Source organism: Ranitomeya imitator, chromosome 6 (genome assembly GCF_032444005.1).
Source record: "Ranitomeya imitator isolate aRanImi1 chromosome 6, aRanImi1.pri, whole genome shotgun sequence".
Lineage (NCBI taxonomy): Eukaryota > Metazoa > Chordata > Amphibia > Anura > Dendrobatidae > Ranitomeya > Ranitomeya imitator.
This window is the reverse complement of record NC_091287.1, coordinates 514,834,456-514,856,969: the sequence shown is the minus strand read 5'-3', so window position 1 is coordinate 514,856,969 and position 22,514 is coordinate 514,834,456. Positions and strand designations below refer to the sequence as shown.

The following is a 22,514-nucleotide window of genomic DNA, read 5'->3' as shown; positions in this document are numbered from 1 at the left end:
GGGTTTTCCCGAGCACGCTCGGGTGACCTCCGAGTATTTGTTAGTGTTTGGAGATCAATTTTCATCACCTCAGCTGAATCAATTACAGCTAGTAGCCAGGCTGAGTACATGTGGGGGTTGCCTGGTTGCTAGGGAATCCTCACAAGTAATCAAACTGTCTAGTAGTCGCAAATTATTCAGCTGCTGCAAGGAAAACGTAATCTCCGAGCAGTCATAAATACTCGGAGTCCACCCGAGCATGCTCGGGAAAACCCGAGCAACGAGTACACTCACTCATCACTAATACAGACTCTTTAAACATAGACCTTGTAACCCTAATTTCAGCTGATCTGCCTGGCTTCTGCTAATCTGTTAGTTGCACACTGTATGGTCAACAGAATAACTGTAGCAAGAGATAGCAGATTCATATACAGCTTTCAGAAAGACAATCATTAATTATTTTATTTCCATCATATTTTATTTCTTGTCTTCTACAGTTTTTTTGCTTTATTACTATGCTGTCATTCTCCATTAATGCAATGTGTTTGGTAAAATATTGCACACTAAGCAAAGTCATTACATTCATAAAGTTTGTTCTGGGAGTTTTATGAATTTTTGATGTTCTGGAGTAAAAAAAAAGCTTTTTTAGTTGACGCTTATTGAAACTGCCAAGTCAGTGAAGTGAGCTGAGCAGAGGTCCAGGAAACAAGGGAAAAAAATACATATAATGGCAAACAGTATTGTAACTGACTATCATTTTTGTGGTTTCATGGCTGATCTGAATTCTAATGTTGGAATAATTTCTGACAAATTTCCAAATATATTTTGCAGTAAGTAATGTGACTACTGTGAACACAAGCTCATTAAAGTTGAAAAAAGTCTGCGGCAGAAAAATATATTTTTTCATAAATTATTCCTGTAAAACCAGAGTTCAACCTGTAGTGCTTTAAGGCAAGCATTTCTGAATGTCAGATGTCTGAAGCAACCCTAAAATTTAGATTTTCAGTTAATGTGATATTTTTAATGTTTTTTTTATTTTATCAATTCATTTTTTTGTAATTGTGTTTAAATTGTACCTATGTTTTAAAAGCCCAGCCTGAAAAAAGAATGGTTTTTTAAATAAAATTATTTATTTTTTTGTGTTAGATTAATTCAAATATTCTTTCTAGATATACAGTTGTGCTCAAAAGTTTACATACGCCGGCAGACTTTTTGCTTTCTTGACCTTTTTTCAGAGAATATTATCATTATCATTTATTATTATAGCACCATTTGTTCCATGGCACTTTACATTTGAGGAGGGGTATACATAATAAAAAACAAGTACAATAATCTTAATCAATACAAGTCACGACTGGTACATGAGGATTTAGGACCTTGCATGTGAGGGCTCACAATCTACAAGGGATGGGTGAGAATATAGTAGGCGAGGGTAGAGCTGGTCGTGCAGCGGTTTGGTCTATAGTGGGTTACTGCAGTTGTATGCTTGTTGGAAGAGGTAGGTCTTCAGGTTCTTTTTGAAGGTTTCCATGGTAGGCGAGAGTCTGATGTGTTGAGCTAAAGAGTTCTACAGTATGGGGGATGTATGGGAGAAATCTTGTATGCTATTGTAGAAAGAGGAGATAAGAGGGGAGTAGAAAAGGAGATCTTGTGAGGATCAGAGGTTGCGTGCAGGTAAGTGCCAGGAGACGAGGTCACAGATATGTGGAGGAGACAGGTTGTGGATGGCTTTGTTTGTCATGGTTAGGGTCTTGAACTTGGGTCATTGGGTAATGGGGAACCAGTGAAGGGAATGACAGAGGGGAGAGGCTGGGAAATAGTGAGGGGACAGGTTGATTCGTCAGGCAGCAGAGTTTAGAAAAAATTGGAGGGGTGCGAGAGTGTTAGAGGGGAGGCCACAGAGCAGGAGGTTGCAGTAGTCAAGGTGGGAGGTGATGAGGGCTTGGACTAGAGTTTTTGCAGATTTTTGGTTTAGGAATGTACGGATCCGGGAAATATTTTTGAGTTGAAGTTGGCAGGAAGTGGAAAGGGCTTGTATATGTGGTTTGAACGAGAGTTCATAGTCAAGGATCACCCCGAGGCAGCAAACTTGAGGGACTGGGGAGAGTGGCAGCCATTTACTTTAATGGATAGGTCTTTTGGGGAGTCAAGTGAGTTGGGGGATAGATGATAAATTCTGTTTTGTCCATATTAAGTTTTAGAAATCTAGCAGAGAAGAAAGATGAAATAGCAGACAGACATTGTGAGATTCTGGTTAGTAGGGAGGTGATATCTGGTCCAGAGATGTAGATCTGTGCGTCGTCAGCATAGAGATGATACTGAAAGATGTTGCACTCTATAAGCTGTCCAAGGCTAAAGGTAGAGATGGAGAAGAGCAGAGGCCCTAGGACTAAACCTTGCGGGTCTCCGACAGATAAGGAGTGAGGTATGGAGGTGGTATATGAGTGGGAGATGCTGAATGTCCGGTCTGTTAGGTATGACGAAATTCAAGATAGGGCCAAGTCATTTATGCCAAGAGATGAGAGGGTCTGTAATAGGGAATGGTCAAAGGCAGAGGACAGGTCTAGGAGGAGGACAGAGTAGTGTCGCTTGGCTTTGGCAGTTAATAGGTCATTGGTGACTTTAGTTAGAGTAGTTTCAGTGGAGTGATGGGACCAGAAGCCAGGTTGAAAGTGGACGAAGAGGGAACAAGAAGAGAGGTGGGAGGACAGTTCAAGATGGACATGTTGTTCCAGTAGCTTTGAGGCATAGCGGAGAAGTAATTTGGGGCGATAGCTAGATGCAGAGGATGAGTCAAGAGAGGGATTTTTGAGGATAGGTGGGATTGAGGCATGTTTGAAGCTTGAGGGGAAAACACCATTTGCCAGTGATAGGTTGAAGAGATGGGTTAGGGATGGGATCAAGTCTGTGGTGTTGGATGAAGTGGGATGGGATCCGGTCAAGTGCACAGGTGGTGAGATGTGATCTTCAGATTAGAGTGGAGAGTCGATCTTCTGTAATAGTGGAGAAGTTCTTTTTGCAGAAAGAAGGTTCAGCATTTAGGAGGAAGGGCTTTAGGGAATGGTAACACCAAAACTTTTTCTCCACTCATGGTTAGTCGTTGGGTGAAGCCATTTATTGTCAAACTACTTTGATTTCTCTTTTTACATCCCAAAAAAATCCAAATGACCCTGATCAAAAGTTCACATGCCGCATTTCTGAATACCATGTATTCCCCCCTCTAACATCAATGATAGCTTTAAGTCTTTTGTGATAGTTGTGGATGAGGTTCTTTATTTTCTCAGATGGTAAAGCTGCCCACTGTTCTTGGCAAAAATCCTCCAATTCCTGTAAATTCCTGTACTGTCTAGCAGGAACTGCGCACTTGACATCTCCCCAGAGTGGTTCAATGATATTGAGGTCAGGAGACTGAGATGGTCACTCCAGAACTTTCACTTTGTTCTGCTGTAGCCAATGGCAGGTCAACTTGGCCTTGTGTTTTGGATCATTGTCATGTTGGAACATCCAAGTACGTGCCATGTACAGCTTCCGGGCTGATGATTGCAAATTTGCCTCCAGTATATGCCTAGTTTTCTAGAGCCAGAGACAATCATTGAAATTGTTCTCCATTGTAGCTAAGCGATGAGGATCGCATATAGGACCCAATATAGTAGCTCAAAACTCCCAAACAAGATATTTGAAAACTGGTTTTAATATAAAGACAGATTGCTATAATGTCAAACAAGTCCAAAAAGTCCACCCTTTTTTGCAAAAGTTTGGTCTATTGGAACCTTTGTCTATGCAAAAATATACAATTGGATACTTTAAACTGCTAACAAAAAATATTATTCTAAGGTAGCTTCTTATGTTTCATGACATTGTGGCAATATATTAAAAAATTCCAGAGACAATACAAAAATTTAAGTCTACTGTATCTTGTGGCCATGATAATGGAAGAAGCAATCATGGGAACTTGAAAAGTTCCTAAATTTGTGCAGAATTTATTTTGTAATGTTATAGTTGGGGCTAATGCATTACAGTCTGTGCCAGTTTGTTTTGTAAAAGTCCTGAAGAAGGGGTTAGTTCATTCTCGAAACACGTTACTCAAGTTTTTTGTTTGGGATGAGACAATGTTTAGTTTCCCTTTATTTGTAGCCACCTTTGTTCATAAATGGTGAACTAGTTTTGATGTACTGCTACATCAGATCAAAATGTAATCATGCTGCTTTTTTTTTAGTATTCAGGCATGGTGCCATCACTTAAACATTTTATTATATTTTCCAAGCGGTGCCAATGACACATCGTGGCCATGGTAATACAGGAAAACTATCACACTGTGTCTGTTATTGAAACTCTAAAAGAAAACATGAGTTAGTTGCTTAAAAAAAGTTTTTAACAAAGTCCTTGAAAACTTTTCATCTTACATAAACCATGAGAAACGATAATGATTTTCTGTGAGAGGCTTTTGAATTGTATGCAAGGTTTTTGTTAAAATGAACTTACCTGCGGAGATTCTTCTTTGATTGATCGAAGGATTTATACAGATTGTAAAGTTTGCACAGTGGTGTGATTGGATGAATACTACTGATAGGTAAACAGAGATAGCTCAAGTCATCTGAAAAAATTGAAGGGTCATTGCACATCCAAACTTATATTACAATTGATTTTTTTTTCTTTTCTCAATTAGCATTACAAGTAGGTCTGGAGTACATGGTCTACAAAACTGGTAGTACAAATGAAAGAAAAATGGATATATGCTCTATGAAAGTCAAGGGCAGAGTAAGACTGGTCATGGTTTCCATTCAATAACAGTCATGAGTAGTGTTGAGCATTCTGATACCGCAAGTATTGGGTATCGGCCGATATTTGCGGTATTGGAATTCCGATACCGAGGACCGATACTTTCAGTATATCGGATACCGGAATCGGAAGTTCCCATAATTCAAAGAGCCAGTTTCATTTATTTCAGCCAATGAGGAATGATTAGAAGTGTGGGCACATCCGGTTCTGCATGGTAGGCATGTAACTACTGGCATAGCTGTGATTGGCTGCTGAAATGATGTCATGATGCACTATAAAAGTCGCCGCCGCCATTTTGGGCTCACTCTGCTGTGAATTCAGTTAGCGACAGGACGCTGTGTTCTGACTGAGGGCCAGTTTAGATATAGCGATTGGCTTCATTGTGCTTTACGCAGGTTAATTTATCAACCACTGTGTGAGAACCATGCTTTTGCCTTGCAGCGCTGTTCACAGCTGTCTGCAAGGTCTCTGTGTGTGTGAGTGCAGCTCACTCTGCAGTTTGTCCGCAGCCACCGCTGGTTGTTGTCAGCTCAGGGTGCGTCAATGCCTCGTACTGTTCAATCCATTGTCCTTTTTTGCAAGTAGTGCAGCCTGCTGCACATTTTCTCAAATTTATCCTGTTAGTGGCTTTCCCTCCGTATCCTGCTAGATTGTGGAAAAACACTATAAAGGATTACATAGAGGAGCTTGTTTTGGCCTTGCAGCGCCGTTCACGGCTGTCTGCACGGTCTGTGTGTGAGTGCAGCTCACTCTGTAGTCTGTTCTGCAAAAAAAAAATAATAATAATAAAGTTCACCAAACACACCAATTTACAGTTGTGTAGGCCACATTAGCGCATATAAAAGTCTAGTCCACACTTTAGAAAATTAGTGTTTCTTATACCTGTTAGGAGCAGTTTAGGAATAAGCACACTAAGCCCTAAGTACTTTTCTGCCTATCTTTATCAGTCTACCAACATGAAGAAGTCCGGGAGTAAGGCACGTGGGCATGGAGCAGGGAGAGAATGTGGGGATTCTTTGCCTGCTGCGGGCACTGGTGACTCATCATAACCCAGTTTCAGCAGGGAACAGTCCTTCATGCGCAGCTTTGTAGGAGATCGCCGAACCCCGCTGCTGCGAGAAGAACAAATTGAAGCCGTTGCCAGATGGATGGCAGCTAATGCATCAACTTCAATTAGTGCCACATCCTCTCAGGCACAGAGCACTGGAGAGCACCCATCTGTCTCTTCACCACCTGCCAAATTGCCCAGGAAGTCAGAGAGCCCAGGACAGGAGCCATCTTTACTTCTGTTCTCTGAATCTCTTGGCTTGGAAAGAGGGGGCTAGCCAAGCAGCATTGGAGAAATAGCAGAAGAGGCAGTATGCAGTGATGCCCAACAGCCTTTGTCTCTCTGAGTCTGAAGAGGCAGGTGGGCCAGTGCCTCCAGTCAGCACACCTCAGTACGCATCTGATGATGAGACTCAGGTGCCACTTTCTGGTGCGTACTGTGCTGCCGAGACTACCCAGGAGAAGCAGTTGGTGGAAGAGGGTAGTGGAGATGATGAGGTCCTTGACCCATCGTGGCGTGAGGTACAGGAAGGTGGTGGGAGCAGCTCTGAGGAAGAGATTCCCCGAACGGCTCAAAGAGGGAGAGGGAGGGGGAAGACTGCGGTGCCTGTAGCCTCCACTTCAGCACCCATTCGGAGCATGGCTCTTCCAAAAGCCAAAACGGGCGCTCCCAAGACTTGCAGTGCCTGGTCCTTTTTTGACACAGTTGTAGATGACATTTGCTTAGTCAAATGCAACGTGTGTCATCAGAAAGTCAAAAGAGGGAAAATTGTCAGCAACTTCAATACCACAAATATGTGGAAACGTGCGGACCAAGCACGCTGTGGAGTTACAAAAACACACTGAAGACCTAGGCCAACCTACAGCGGCACCTACCACCTCTTCAGCTCGTGTTGCTGCCTCTTCCTCCAGCTCACACACACAGCTGGTTCGGCTTCCTCACAGGATCGCCATGGAATAATCTCTGGCACTGTTGTCCAGAGACCCAGTGTAATTCCACCCACATCACCACGTTCCTAGTCATCCTCACACTCCCAGCCCAGTCTACAGCCATCGGTAGCACAGGCATGGGAGAAAAGGTGGCCATTCTCGGAAAACAACCACCAAGCACAAGCTCTGAATGCTGGCATTGCAAAACTACTGTCCCTGGAAATGCTGTCATTCAGGCTGGTGGAGACTGACACCTTCCATAACTTGATGGCATTTGGCAGTCCCACAATAAAATGTGCCCAGCTGCTTTTATTTCAGCAGGCAAGCCGTCCCTGCCCTGCAAAAGCATGTGGAGGGACACATAAAACACGCGCTACTGAATGCCGTCAGTAGCAAGGTCCACCTCATCTCCGATGCGTGGACCAGTCACCATGGACAGAGGCGATACCTTTCCCTCACTGCCCATTGGGTTAATGTTGTGGAGCCGGGTACAGATCGTGCGAGTGGCGCAGGATGTGTTCTGCCAAGTCCAAGGATGGCAGCAATCCAGTCTGTACATATTGCCTCATCCTCATACTCCAGTTCCTCAGAATCATCGCTGCAGGAGCCATCATGGTCTACCTCCACCTTGACCCGTGAACTCTTACCTGTTATGACTGATATGATCACAGCCGTGGCCAAACGTCAACAGGCCGTACTGAAATTAATTTGTTTGTGGAATCAAAGCCACACAGATCAGGAGCTCTGGAATGCCATCAAGCAGGAGAGCGATGTGTGGTTTGTGACAGCGAATCTCCAAACAGGCATGGTAGTGTGTGACAATGGCCGAAATCTGGTGGCAGTTCTGGCCCTAGGCAACCTCACTCACATCCCATGTCTGGCACATGTGCTCAACTTGGTCGTGCAGTTTTTTGAGTGACTATCTGGATCTTGATGCACTGCTGCACAAGGTCCGCCTAGAGTGTGCTCACTTGCGGCGCTCCAGCAAGGCAAGATCGCGCATTGCAGCTCTGCAGCGCCGATTCCGCCTTCCGGAACATTGCATCATATGTGACCTACCCACCAGGTGGAATTCCATGTTGCATATGTTGGAGCGGATGTGTGAGCAGCAGCCAGCAGTAATGGAGTACCAGCTGCATGAGGCACAAAGAAGTCGCACTGCGCGCCGTTCAGACTTCACAACCACTGAGTGGGCCACTATGAAGGATGTCTGCCAGGTTTTGCGAGCCTTCGATGATTCCACGCGGATGGCGAGTGCAGATGATGCACTAGTCAGCATGACTTTCCCCCTTATCTGCCTGCTTGAAAGAACACTGCAAGTGCTAAGGGATGATGTTGTGGAAGAGGTGGAGGATGAGGAGCCACCAATTCCATATGCTTCTGGACAGTCAGCGCAACGTGGTTCCTCACAAAGGCCTAGGAAGGGGACACTTTGTGAGGAGGATGAGGAGGAGTCAATGGAGGAGGAAGACATCGGTCCAGAGGAGGGAGTTACACAATTCTCAAGTAGTAAGTGTGTAGAGTGAGGGTGGGGTGATGCAGAGCAGGCAGAGATCACGCCTCAAGCAGGGGACAGTGCTTCTTGGCCTGTTGGCAGTCTGCAGCACATGGTTGATTTCATGCTGCAGTGCCTGAGAAATGACCGCCGCATTGCCCACATTCTCAACACGGCTGATTATTGGGTGTACACCTCCTAGATCCGCGCTACCAGGACAACTTACAAACCCTCATAACACAGTTGAACTGGGAGCGTAATATGCGGGAGTACATAGACACACCGGTGCATTCCATCATCTTCTCCTGTCCAACTGAGAGTAATGCTGCTAGTGCTTTACAAAGCAGTTCAGTGCGTCGAGGCAGCAGAGGAAGGTCAGCACAAACGGGGAGCAGAATCAGTGCCTCAGCACAAGGCAAGACCAGTATGGCCCAACTGTGGCAAACTTTTGTGTGCCCGCCACAAATGTCTACACCATCACAGACGGCTCCAGTCAGCAGGAGGCAACGTTTTTGTCAGATGGTGACAGACTACATGGCTTGCCCTCTGAGTGTACTCCCAGACGGCTCTTCCACCTTCAAGTTTTGGGTCTCTAAGATGGATACATGGCCAGAGCTTAGCCAGTATGCATTGGAGGTGCTGGCATGCCCTGCTGCTAGTGTATTATCGGAACGCGTCTTTAGTGCCGCAGGTGGTGTACTAACAGACCGTCGCATGTGACTATCCTCCGATGACGTTGACCGGCTTAATTTTCTGAAAATGAACAAGGCCTGGATCTCACAGGAATTTGCAACTCCTCTTCCAGATTTAAAAATTGGTTGGCTACAGTATCCAGGTCTCCTGTTGCGTTCATGTTTCTACCACCTGAACTGTAATCCATGGGCTCCAACACCACAAGTTGATACTCAGAAGTGCTGTCTGCACAGTCAAAACACATGACCCAGTGTTATTGGGTTTCAGTAACGTCAGCTAATCCACAGCTGTGTATCCGGCAATGTGTCCTGCGACCGCCACGCTGACACTTCAACTGAAATTAAAGGGAACCTGTCCCCTCCCCCAGATGTTTGTTTCTAAAAGAGTCACCTTGTGCAGCAGTAAGGCAGCACAAGGAAAAGGTGGCTCTTTTAGTTATGCTCCTTGCACATGCTGAACTTAACACTTATAAAATGTGTCCCCTCACACTGTGAAACCGGCCCGGAGGTGGAACTTTCCTTCCTAATGAGATGCAACGCAGCCATAATTCCTACCCCCTTGGCACCAGACACCGCCTCCTCAGCATTGTATGAATCTGTCCCGTAGCCTGCGCTGTTATGTTCAACCTTGGCTACGCGCAGTTAGCAATGCCCGTCTTCTGACATCATTTGGTGTCAGGCAGACTGTGCCTGTGCCGCCGCGCTGCCCGAGATCCCGCCTCACAGTGTCTTCTGATTTAATCACACTGCAGGCCTGGGATTCATGGGCATGCACAGTTCATATCTTCACCTCAGGCTCTCACTCATCTCCCTCCGCCTTCTTCAGACTGTGCGCCGTCAGCTGATCCCTAATAGCATGCCACGGCCGTGACGCCGCACAATCTGAAGAAGCCGGAAGGAGGTGAGTGAGAGGGGAAGATATGCACTGTGCATGGCCATGAATCCCAGGCCCACAGTGTGATTAAATCAGAAGACACTGTGAGGCAGGATCTTGGGCTGCACGGCCGCACAGGCGCAGTCCGCCTGACACCAAATGTTGTCAGAAGATGGGCAGCGCTAACTGCGCATGGCCAAGGTTTAACATAACAGTGTAGGCTCTGGGATAGATTCAAACAATGCTGAGGAATCGGCGCCCTGCCCCAAGGGGGTGGGAATGACGGCTGTGCTGCGTGTCATTACGAAGGAAAGTCCCACCTTCGGGACGGTTTCACGGTATCAGGTGACACATTTTAGAAGTGTTTAGTTCTGCGTTTGCAAGGAGCATAATTAAAAGAGCCACCTTTTCCTTTTGCAGCATTACTGCTACACAAGGTGGCTCTTTCTGTTACAAACCCCTAGTGGGTTAAAGATTCCCTTTCAACTTGCTACAATTAGGCTTCGGCCTACACACTGCTCCTAATGCTTTCCCTGGGCTTCAACACCACCAGTTGTTGCCCGGAAGCGCTGTCTGCACAGTCAACTGTTGCTCCTCAGTTATTGGGGTTCAGTAACGCCAGCTGCTCCTCTGCTGTGTGTGCGGCGAAAACTAAAGTCTGCTCCTCCTGCTTTCCCTGCATTTCAACACCGCCAGTTGTTGCCGGGAAATGCTGTCTGCTGTTGTGAGTTCTGTTTTTGGGCTCCCTCTGGTGGTTACTGATGGTACTGGGTGACTTGTGTTCTCTGCGGTCTCTGGTGTCCACCTGTTCCATCAGGTTATAGGAGTTTCCTATTTAACCTGGCTTTTTTGTCATTTCCTCGCCGGCTATCAATGTAAACAGCGTGTCTTTTTACCTCTGCTCCCAGCGTCTGTTATCTTCAGGACAAGCTAAGTTTTGATTTTCCTGTTCCACGTTTTGCTTAATTTTTGTCTTAATCCAGCTTGCAGATATGTGATTCCTTGCTGCTGGTTGCTCTAATGGGCTGAAATTACTCCTCATGTCCCATGAGTTGGCACATGAGTTCAAGTAATTTCAGGATGGTTTTTTGAAGGGTTTTTCGCTGACCGCGCAGTTCACTTTTGTATCCTCTGCTATCTAGCTTTAGCGGGCCTCATTTTTGCTGATTCTATTTTCATAACTACGTATGTGCTTTCCTCTCATTTCACCGTTATTACATGTGGGGGGCTGCTATTTCTGTGGGGTGTTTCTCTGGAGGCAAGTGAGGTCTGTGTTTCTTCTTATAGGGGGAAGTTAATCCTTCGGCTGGCGCGAGACGTCTAGGAATCATCGTAGGCACGTTCCCTGGCTACTGCTAGTTGTGTGTTTAGGTTCAGGATCGCGGTCAGCTCAGGTTCCATCACCCTAGAGCTTGTTTTGTTTTTGTGCTTGTCCTTTTGTGATCCCCTGCCATTGGGATCATGACAGTATAGCCGGCCAGAAAAAATTGGTCATCGTTTTGGCTGAAGTAGGAGGAAACGTAGTCTGAGGAAGTTTTTTTTTTTTTTTCCCCTCCTCAGTGTTTGCTGCCTAGCCTTAATTGCAGCTTGACTGCTTCTTTCCTCCTCTTAATCCTTGAATGGCTCTGACCTCAGCTGTTTATCATGGACGTCCAGAGTTTGGCTTCCAGCCTGAATAATCTTGCTGCTAAGGTTCAAAATATACAAGATTTTGTTGTACATACGCCTATGTCTGAACCTAGAATTCCTGTCCCAGAGTTTTTTTCTGGAGATAGATCTAGTTTTCTGAATTTTAGGAACAATTGCACGTTGTTTCTTTCCTTGAAATCTCGCTCCTCTGGAGACCCTGCTCAGCAGGTCAGGATTGTTATATCTTTCCTGCGGGGTGACCCTCAGAATTGGGCATTTGCATTGGCACCAGGGGATCCTGCGTTGCTCAATGTGGATGCGTTTTTTCTGGCATTGGGTTTGCTCTATGAGGAACCTAACCTAGAGATTCAGGCTGAAAAAGCTTTATTGGCTCTCTCTCAGGGGCAAGATGAAGCAGAAATATATTGTCAGAAATTTCGGAAATGGTCGGTGCTTACTCAGTGGAATGAGTGCGCTCTGGCTGCAAAATTCAGAGATGGCCTTTCTGAGGCCATTAAAGATGTTATGGTGGGGTTCCCGGCGCCTACAGGTCTGAATGAGTCCATGACTATGGCTATTCAGATTGATCGGCGTTTACGGGAGCGCAAACCTGTGCACCATTTGGCGGTGTCTTCTGAACAGGCACCTGAGATAATGCAATGTGATAGAATTCAGTCCAGAAGTGAACGGCAAAATTATAGGCGGAAAAATGGATTGTGTTTTTATTGTGGTGATTCAGCTCATGTTATATAAGCATGCTCTAAACGCACAAAAAAGGTTGATAAGTCTGTTGCCATTGGTACTTTACAGTCTAAGTTCATTCTGTCTGTGACGCTGATTTGTTCATTGTCATCCATTTCCGTCGATGCCTATGTGGATTCAGGTGCTGCCCTGAGTCTTATGGATTGGTCATTTGCCAATCGCTGTGGGTTTAGTCTGGAACCTCTGGAAGTTCCTATTCCTTTGAAAGGAATTGACTCTACACCTTTGGCTATGAATAAACCTCAGTACTGGACACAAGTGACCATGCGTATGACTCCCGTTCATCAGGAGGTGATTCGCTTCCTGGTACTGTATAATTTACATGATGTCTTAGTGCTTGGTCTGCCATGGTTACAAACTCATAACCCAGTCCTGGACTGGAAAACAATGTCTGTGTTAAGCTGGGGATGTCAGGGGGTTCATGATGATGCATCTCCGATTTCTATCGCTTCATCTACTTCTTCTGAGGTTCCGGTATTTTTGTCTGATTATCGGGAGGTTTTTGAGGAGCCTAAGCTCAGTTCGCTTCCTCCTCACAGGGATTGCGATTGTGCTATAGATTTGATTCCTGGCAGTAAATTCCCTAAAGGTCGTTTGTTCAATCTGTCAGTGCCAGAGCATACTGCTATGCGGAATTATGTTAAGGAGTCCTTGGAAAAGGGACATATCCGTCCATCTTCGTCCCCTTTGGGAGCAGGTTTTTTTTTTGTGGCCAAAAAAGATGGTTCCTTGAGGCCTTGCACAGATTATCGTCTTTTGAATAAGATTACAGTCAAATATCAGTATCCTTTGCCATTGTTGACTGATTTGTTCGCTCGCATTAAGGGGGCTAAATGGTTCACTAAGATTGATCTTCGGGGTGCGTATAATCTTGTGCGGATAAGGCAGGGTGATGAGTGGAAAACCGCATTTAATACGCCTGAGGGCCATTTCAAGTATTTGGTGATGTCTTTTGGACTTTCTAATGCTCCTTCTGTCTTCCAGTCTTTTATGCACGATATTTTCCGTGAATATCTGGATAAATTTATTATCGTGTATTTGGATGATGTTTTGGTTTTTCTGATGACTGGGAGTCTCATGTTCAGCAGGTCAGGAAGGTGTTTCAGGTCCTGCGGGCCAATTCTTTGTTTGTAAAGGGTTCTAAATGTCTCTTTGGAGTCCAGAAGATTTCTTTTTTGGGGTATATTTTTTCCCCTTCTACTATTGAGATGGATCCCGTCAAGGTTCAGGCTATTTGTGACTGGACGCAGCCTACATCTCTTAAGAGTCTACAGAAGTTCTTGGGCTTTGCTAATTTTTATCGTCGCTTCATAACTAATTTTTCTAGTGTTGTTAAGCCTTTGACGGATTTGACTAAAAAGGGTGCTGATGTTACTGATTGGTCTCCTGCGGCTGTGGAGGCCTTTCAGGAACTTAAGCGCCGATTTTCTTCTGCTCCTGTGTTGCGTCAGCCAGATACGTCGCTTCCTTTTCAGGTTGAGGTTGATGCTTCCAAGATCGGAGCGGGGGCGGTTTTGTCACAGAGAAGCTCCGATGGCTCAGTGATGAAGCCATGTGCGTTCTTTTCTAGAAAATTTTCGCCCGCTGAACGGAATTATGATGTTGGTAATCGGGAGCTTTTGGCCATGAAGTGGGCATTTGAGGAGTGGCATCATTGGCTTGAGGGTGCTAGACATCGTGTGGTGGTCTTGACTGATCACAAAAATCTGATGTACCTTGAGTCTGCCAAGCGTCTGAATCCTAGACAGGCTCGTTGGTTACTGTTTTTCTCCCGTTTCAATTTTGTGGTTTCATACCTGCCAGGTTCAAAGAATGTGAAGGCGGATGCTCTTTCTAGGAGTTTTGTGCCTGACTCCCCTGGAAATTCTGAGCCCACTGGTATCCTTAGGGATGGGGTGATTTTGTCGGCTGTCTCCCCAGACTTGCGACGTGCTTTGCAGGAGTTTCAGGCGGATAAACCTGATCGTTGTCCGCCGGAAAGACTGTTTGTTCCGTATAATTGGACCAGTAGAGTCATCTCGGAGGTCCATTCTTCTGTGTTGGCAGGTCATCCTGGAATATTTGGTACTAGAGACTTGGTGGCCAGGTCTTTTTGGTGGCCTTCCTTGTCGAGGGATGTGCGTTCTTTCGTGCAGTCTTGTGGAGTTTGCGCTCGGGCTAAGCCTTGCTGTTCTCGGGCCAGTGGATTGTTGTTACCTTTGCCTATCCCGAAGAGGCCTTGGACGCACATTTCCATGGACTTTATTTCGGATCTCCCTGTCTCTCAAAAAATGTCCGTCATATGGGTTGTGTGTGACCGCTTTTCTAAGATGGTTCATCTGGTACCCTTGCCTAAGTTACCTTCCTCCTCTGAGTTGGTCCCTCTGTTTTTTCAAAACGTGGTCCGTTTGCATGGCATTCCGGAGAACATCGTTTCTGACAGGGGATCCCAGTTTGTGTCTAGATTTTGGCGGACGTTCTGTGCTAAGATGGGCATTGATTTGTCCTTTTCGTCTGCATTCCATCCCCAGACGAATGGCCAGACGGAACGAACTAATCAGACTTTAGAAACTTATTTAAGGTGTTTTGTTTCTGCTGATCAAGATGACTGGGTTTCCTTTTTGCCGCTTGCCGAGTTTGCCCTTAATAATCGGGCTAGTTCTGCTACCTTGGTTTCTCCTTTCTTTTGTAATTCGGGGTTTCATCCTCGTTTTTCCTCTGGTCAGGTGGAGCCTTCTGATTGTCCTGGAGTGGACATGGTGGTGGATAGGTTGCATCGGATTTGGAGTCATGTGGTGGATAATTTGAAGTTGTCCCAGGAGAGGGCTCAGCAGTTTGCTAATCGCCGTCGCCGCGTGGGTCCTCGACTTCTTGTTGGGGACTTGGTGTGGTTGTCTTCTCGTTTTATTCCTATGAAGGTCTCTTCTCCTAAGTTAAAGCCTCGGTTCATCGGTCCCTATAGGATCTTGGAAATTCTTAACCCTGTGTCGTTTCATTTGGATCTCCCGGCATCGTTTGCTATTCATAATGTGTTCCATCGGTCGTTGTTGAGGAAGTATGAGGTACCTGTCGTTCCTTCGCTTGAGCCTCCTGCTCCGGTGCTGGTGGAGGGTGAATTGGAGTATGTTGTGGAGAAGATCTTGGATTCTCGTGTTTCCAGACGGAAACTCCAGTATTTGGTCAAGTGGAAGGGTTATGGTCAGGAGGATAATTCTTGGGTGATTGCCTCTGATGTTCATGCTGCCGATTTGGTCCGTGCTTTTCATAGGGCTCATCCTGGTCGGCCTGGTGGTTCTCGTGAGGGTTCGGTGACCCCTCCTCAAGGGGGGGTACTGTTGTGAGTTCTGTTTTTGGGCTCCCTCTGGTGGTTACTGATGGTACTGGGTGACTTGTGTTCTCTGCGGTCTCTGGTGTCCACCTGTTCCATCAGGTTATGGGAGTTTCCTATTTAACCTGGCTTTTTTGTCATTTCCTCGCCGGCTATCAATGTAATCAGCGTGTCTTTTTACCTCTGCTCCCTGCGTCTGTTATCTTCAGGACAAGCTAAGTTTTGATTTTCCTGTTCCACGTTTTGCTTAATTTTTGTCTTAGTCCAGCTTTCCTCTCATTTCACCGTTATTACATGTGGGGGGCTGCTATTTCTGTGGGGTGTTTCTCTGGAGGCAAGTGAGGTCTGTGTTTCTTCTTATAGGGGAAGTTAATCCTTCGGCTGGCGCGAGACGTCTAGGAATCATCGTAGGCACGTTCCCCGGCTACTGCTAGTTGTGTGTTCAGGATCGCGGTCAGCTCAGGTTCCATCACCCTAGAGCTTGTTTTGTTTTTGTGCTTGTCCTTTTGTGATCCCCTGCCATTGGGATCATGACAGTCTGCACAGTCAACAGTTGCTCCTCTGTTATTGAGGTTCAGTAACGCCAGCTGCTCCCCTCTGTGTGTGCAGCAAAAACTAAAGTCTGCTCCTCCTGCTTTCCTTGAGCTTCAACACCGCCAGTTGTTGCCCAGAAGTGCTGTCTGCACAGTCAACACTTGCTGCCGTTTTATTGGGGTTCAGTAACGCCAGCTGTTTCCCTGCTGTGTGTGCGACAAAAACCAAAGTCTGCTCCTCCTGCTTTCCCTGGGTTTCAACACCGCCAGTTGTTGCCTGGAAGTGCTGTCTGCACAGTCAACAGTTGCTACCCTGTTAGTGGGGTTCAGTAATGCCAGCTGCTCCCCTGCTGTGTGTGCGGCAAAAACTAAAGTCTGCTCCTCCTAGATTCCCTGGGCTCCAATACAGCCAGTTGGTGCTCGGAAGTGCTGGCTGCACAGAGAAAAACACTCGCTCATGTGTCAGTGGGGTTCAGTAACGTCAGCTGTTCCCCTGCTGTGTAGCCGGCAACGTGTCCTGCAACCGCCACACAGGCACAACAACAGACATTAAATTGCTTCCAGTGCAGGCCTCGGCCTACACTCTGCTCCTCCTAAATTCCCTGGGCTCCAATACCGCTAGTTGGTGCTCAGAAGTGCTGGCTGCACAGAGAAAAACACTCGCCACTGTGTTAGTGGGGTTCAGTAACGTCAGCTTTTCCCCTGCTGTGTAGCCGGCAATGTGTACTGCGACCACCACGCTGACACTACAACAGATAATAAAGGGAACCTGTCCCCCCAAGGTGTTTGTAACTAATAGAGCCACCTTGTGCGGCACTAATGCTGCACAAGGAAAAGGTGCCTCTTTTCATTATGCTCCTTGCACACGCTGAAGTTAACACTTATAAAATGTGTCCCCTCATACCCTGAAACCTTCCCGAAGGCTGGACTTTCCTTCTTAATGACACAGCACAGCTGTCATTCACACCCCCTTGGCCCCGTACGCCGCCTCCTCAGCATTGTTTGAATCTGTCACGGAGCCTGCACTGTTATGTTGTCCCTTGGCCCTGCGCAGTTAGCGCTGCCCGTCTTCAGACATCATTTGTTGTCAGGCTGGCTGCGCCAGTGCGGCCACCCTACGCGAGATCATGCCTGCAGTGTCTTCAGATTTATTGACACTGCGGGGCTGTGATTCATGGGCATGCGCAGTGCAGCATCACGGCCGTGGCATGCAATTTGGGATCAGCTGGCGCGGCACAGTCTGAAGAAGGCAGAAGGAGATGAGTGAGAGGCAAAGATATGCACTACGGATGCCCATGAATCCCAGGTCTGCAGTGTCTTCAGATTTATTCACACTGCGGGCCTGTAAGTCATGGTCATGCGCAGTGCATTTATTCGCCTCTCACTAATCTCCTTCTGCCTTCTTCTGACTGTGCCGCGTCACGGCCGTGGCATGCAATTTGGAATCAGCTGGTGCGGCACAGTCTGAAGAAGGCGGAAGGAGATGAGTGAGAGGTGAAGATATGCACTGTGGATGCCCATGAATCCCAGGCCCGCAGTGTGAATAAATCAGAAGACACGGTGAGGCGGGATCTCTGGCAGGGTAGTCGCACAGGCTCAGCTAACTGCGCATGGCCAAGGGATAACAGCGCAGGCTCCGGGACAGATTCAAACAATGCTAAGGAGGCGGTGCACGGCACCAAGGGGGTGTGAATGACAGCTGTACTGCGTCTCATTAAGGAGGAAAGTTCCGCCTCTGGGACAGTTTCAGGGTATGAGGGGACACATTTTATAAGTGTTAACTTCAGCGTGTACAAGGAGCATAATGAAAAGAGGCACCATTTCCTTGTGCAGCATTAGTGCCGCAAAAGGAGGCTCTTTTAGTTGCAAACACCTTTGGGGGTTAAAGGTTCCATTTTAACTGGCTCCAATTAGGCCTCAGCCTATACTCTGCTTCTCCTGGATTCCCCGGGCTCCAACACTGCCAGTTGCTGCTCAGAAGTGTCTTTGTCACAGGTAGTCCTTCCTGCCCATCCTGTTTCCAGTACCGTCAGCTAGTTCCGGGCAGAGCCTTTGGCTTAGGTGCCTCCTTCTGGGTATCCGAGTTCCACCAATGTCAGGTGATCCTTGGTAGTGCTTTCTGGCACTGGTTCCTCCTGCTTAGTAACCGGGTTCCAGTAACGTCAGCTGGTCCTCGGTTGTTCCATTGGCTCTTGTACCTTCATCTAGCCTTCTGGGTTCCAGTACCGTCAGCTGGTTCTCGGCAGTGTCTTTTGCTCTTGTACCTTCTGCTACATTTCCAAGCTCAAGACCCTAAAGATGACAACCCTGAAGAACGAGAAGCAGAAGAACAAGAAGCTGCAGAACAAAAAGCAGAAGAACATTAAGCATATGACTAAAAATCAGAGCAAAAGATATCTAAATTATAAGCAGAAGAAGACTAAGCAGTGTACGGGGTTGACTCCGTTCCTCCTCATGGTGCCCCTGGAAAAAAACTGCTGCTGTAGGCCAAACTGAATGCGGGCAAATCCTGTTGTAAATCTTTTGTGACAGGCAGAACAGAAGGTGTAATCTTCAAACTTTTATAGATAACAACTACAGGAAGGCCTGGCTGTCACGAATAAGAATATGATGAAGAAGAACAAGATGAAGAAGTTGATTATGAAGAAGAATAATAGTTGAATAAAAAGAATATGAAGAATGTAAAAAAAAATAATACGAAGAAGGTGAAGAAGAAGAAGATGAAAAAGGTGAAGGAGAAGTTGATGGAAAAGATGATGCTGCTGAGGATGATGAAGAAGAAAGTGTGGGAGAAGTTAAAAAGAAGGTGAACAGCATGGAAGTAGTGAAACATAAATATCTGACTATATATAAAAAATAGTAACATAGTCAATAGCTTTGTAACTCCAAACATCTTAAAAAAAAAAGAATTCCTGCTATTCCATTTGATTGGGCTAAACCTCAATGCCTCTAATGTCTCCTCCACCTCCCCCAATACATCCTATATTATTCTTAGTTGTTTTCCTTCATGTAGAATTTACCTACAAGGAAAGAAAGGGTTTATTTTAATTCCGATATTTTGGTCCCATTGACTTGCATCGGTATCGGGTATCGGTATCGGCGATATCCAATATTTTTTGAATATAGGCTGATCCAATCCGATACCGATACTTTTGGATATCGGAAGGTATCGCTCAACACTAGTCATGAGTACTTGCAGTGCTGTAATAGACTTAAGAAACTTTAAAGAGAATTATGTCATCAGATTTCCCAATACAAAGTGAATGGATTGTTAAATAAATCTATTTAACCTGAAAGGGTTGGTGTACTTACTTTGTCAATCCTTGTCAGAATGCCTGTATAATCCTTGGTAAAAGTTGATTTTAGATTTTTTTTTTATCTAGCAGGATGGAAAAAAATAGTCATCTTAATGAAGTGGTCTGAAACAAAAGTTGATTTTAGTCCCAAATGTCTACATATTTAATATAAGGCTAGGTTCAGATTGCGTTAGAGCAATCCGTTTAGCGCTAAGCGCTAGCGGATTGCTCTAACGCAATGTGATTTTCGGGGTCGCGTTTAACGTCCCTGCTAGCACAGATCCCTGATCTGCGAGAGCGGGGAACGGACCTCGGGTGAGCCACGGACGCTGCAAGCAGCGTCCAAGGCGCGTCGCAAAACACCGGCACATCGCTAGCGCGTGCCGAAAATGGCACGCGCTAGCGATGCGTGTTTCCATTGCTGTTAATGGGCGCGCTAACGGACGCATTGCACGGTGTTAATTTTGCTGTGCAACGCTGTCCGCTAGTGCAGTCCCATTAAAGCAATGGGAACCTAGCCTAAGAATCTAATCACTTGTCTAAGATGCTTTCATTAAAAAGTCCTAACTATTTTGTGAGGGAAATTCACATTATGGAAAACTCCACAATACAAATGAAGTCATTCTGAAATTATTCTTAAAATTACACATTACGTAGAACCACGGTAAGACACTGGATGCCACTTATCTATCCACAGAACATTTTGAGGTCTCCACCAACTGTTTTCTTTGACAAAAAATGCTTTTGGTCATAGTAAGGATTTCAAAGTGTTTATGTCACTGATTTTAAAATCTAAACTTTATATATTAATAGATACATCTTTTAAACATCAGTAGACTGGTGTATTAACTATGAACATAAATGTCAGAATGATTGTATAATCCATTTTGAAGATAAACAGCACTCTCTGCTCAGATAACCTTATTGACAACTCTTAAATGTCCCAGCTCCCTGCGGATGCTGAAATCTCATACTGCTCAGTGCAAGCTGCAGATGTCAGTCAGGCTGGATGGACAGAGACTGAACACACTTGGACTCATGAGCTATTTCACTTTTTACCTAGGCTCCTGAAATGTTCATTTTAATATGTATAATTATATAGTTATTAGAAAAGTATTTTCAAAGTAAGCACACAAGTCTAACAGACAATTTAATATATGTGTGGTTTGAAGTTCAAAATCTAAGTTCTGCTTTAAATAATGGTGTCTAAAATCTTTTACATGTTGAGTTTTACGACTATATCAATTGTGAAGGCTCAATATACCATATTAAAATAATTTTACTATTTTCCTTCCATAAAGCTTCAAATATATCTATATTACTTAACCATCATTACCTTTTTGTTCCCCCTAGCATTGTGTGGTGGAGATGTAAGAGGTCCCAGTGGCACTATTCTATCTCCAGGATATCCTGAATTCTACCCAAACTCTTTGAATTGTACGTGGACCATAGAAGTGACCCATGGAAAAGGTAACATATTACAAGATTGTATACAATCACTTGGGATCAAACAGGTAGACTTGATTAATTTAAAGAAGCACTTCTCCATTAAAAATTAATATATTAATATTGCAGTCATCATATTATATAGTACTGTGTACTGACAATTGCTCATTTTGCCTTTCTACCAAGATATTTCTTCTCTTTCCATTAATTCTATAACATCATGTGATTAAAAACAGTCTAGCTGAAACCTTCTAAGCTCTAAGTAGAGGCAAGAAATGTATTTTTCCTGCCTGTGTCATCAGTCACTACAAAAGTCCCTGGCAGAGAGGAAGAGTGGAGCAGTTGAGTTAGGACTTAAAGAGGGAGATGACTCATGCAGCCTAAAGACTTTCCATTTTTACATATAGCAGAGAAAAAGAGAAGAGATTAATTTACTGGGTAGAAAGGCAAAATAAGCAATTGTAAGTACACTGCTATATGATATGATCATTGCATTATATTAAAGAATAAAATTGATATTAGATAGATGAATTTGTAACTTAAAAATCTGGAATTAGGCTTTAAAAGTTTACAGAAGGGAATATTCTGTTTTTTTTACCATCAAATGTTAAATACCGCTGCAGTTTTAGTGGTGCCTACAGTGTATTAATTTTTGTTAGCTAATATATTCTTAAGACAAAGTTACTGTTATAGCCATTACTATAAAGAAAATAAGAGGCAATGGGTTTCCTATCCTTGCTACTAAGTTTCAGGCTTTGCATAGTTTCTCAAGATGGTTGTTTTGTCTCTATTAAGAGAATTGCACACCGCATTAAGTAGCTGCATGAAGAACAAGGCAGTTGATGGCACTGCATTGATTAGGTGCACTCATGTTGTGAAAGCTGTTAAATTGAAAGAAGACTTAATTAGAGCTAGACCGTTCCCTCTCTACATTATCTCACGATCATCCCTATGTCTTTGATAGACAGCGTTAAAAGGTTTATTCTGAAATGGCTCTATATTAAGAGTAACATCATTGTTTTGTTTTTACATTGTTTTCTTTGGCTTTCTCATTGAGAGAGAAATCTCAGTTAAGAAAGAGACCGCAGAAGAGAAAGATATATTGTAGACTTGGTTAACACTTACAAGAGTGTGGTCAAATTTTTATAAGGTTCATCAACAGCAATTATGTAATAAAGAAGTTAAGAGATTGCATCAATATGAGGCACATCATTGAGATTCTTGTATTATCTCTTTATTGACCACACTAGATGGTGGCCGATTCTAACGCATCGGGTATTCTAGAATATGTATGTATTTATGTACGTCGCGCTTAGCACAGCCACGTAGTATATAGCACAGCCACATAGTATATAACACAGACTGCCACATAGTATATAGCGCAGCCACATAGTATATAGCAGCCACGTAGTATATAACACAGCCCATGTAATATGTAGCACAGCCCACGTAATATATAGCACAGCCCATGCAGTATATAACACAGGCCACGTAGTATATAACACAGCCCACACAGTATATGACACAGCCCACGTAGTATATAGCAGCCAGGCAGTATATAACACAGCCAATATAATATATAACACAGCCCACATAGTATATAACACAGCCCACATAGTATATAACACAGGCCACGCAGTATATAACACAGCCCATGCAGTATATAACACAGCCCACATAGTGTGGGCAGTGTGGGCACCATATCCCTGTAAAAAAATATAAAATACAAAATAGTTATATACTCA

At 44.8% G+C, this 22,514-nt stretch overlaps 1 protein-coding gene across 1 annotated transcript in view; it reads left to right on the top strand.

Annotated features, from left to right (window-relative positions):
• Nucleotides 1-22,514, top strand: part of CSMD3 (CUB and Sushi multiple domains 3) — a 2,093,798-nt gene that overhangs the window by 1,302,596 nt on the left and 768,688 nt on the right. The window contains exon 20 of the mRNA XM_069731799.1: nucleotides 20,677-20,793. Within this exon, the coding sequence (XP_069587900.1) occupies nucleotides 20,677-20,793 (117 nt within the window). The remainder of the gene's footprint in view (nucleotides 1-20,676; nucleotides 20,794-22,514) is intronic.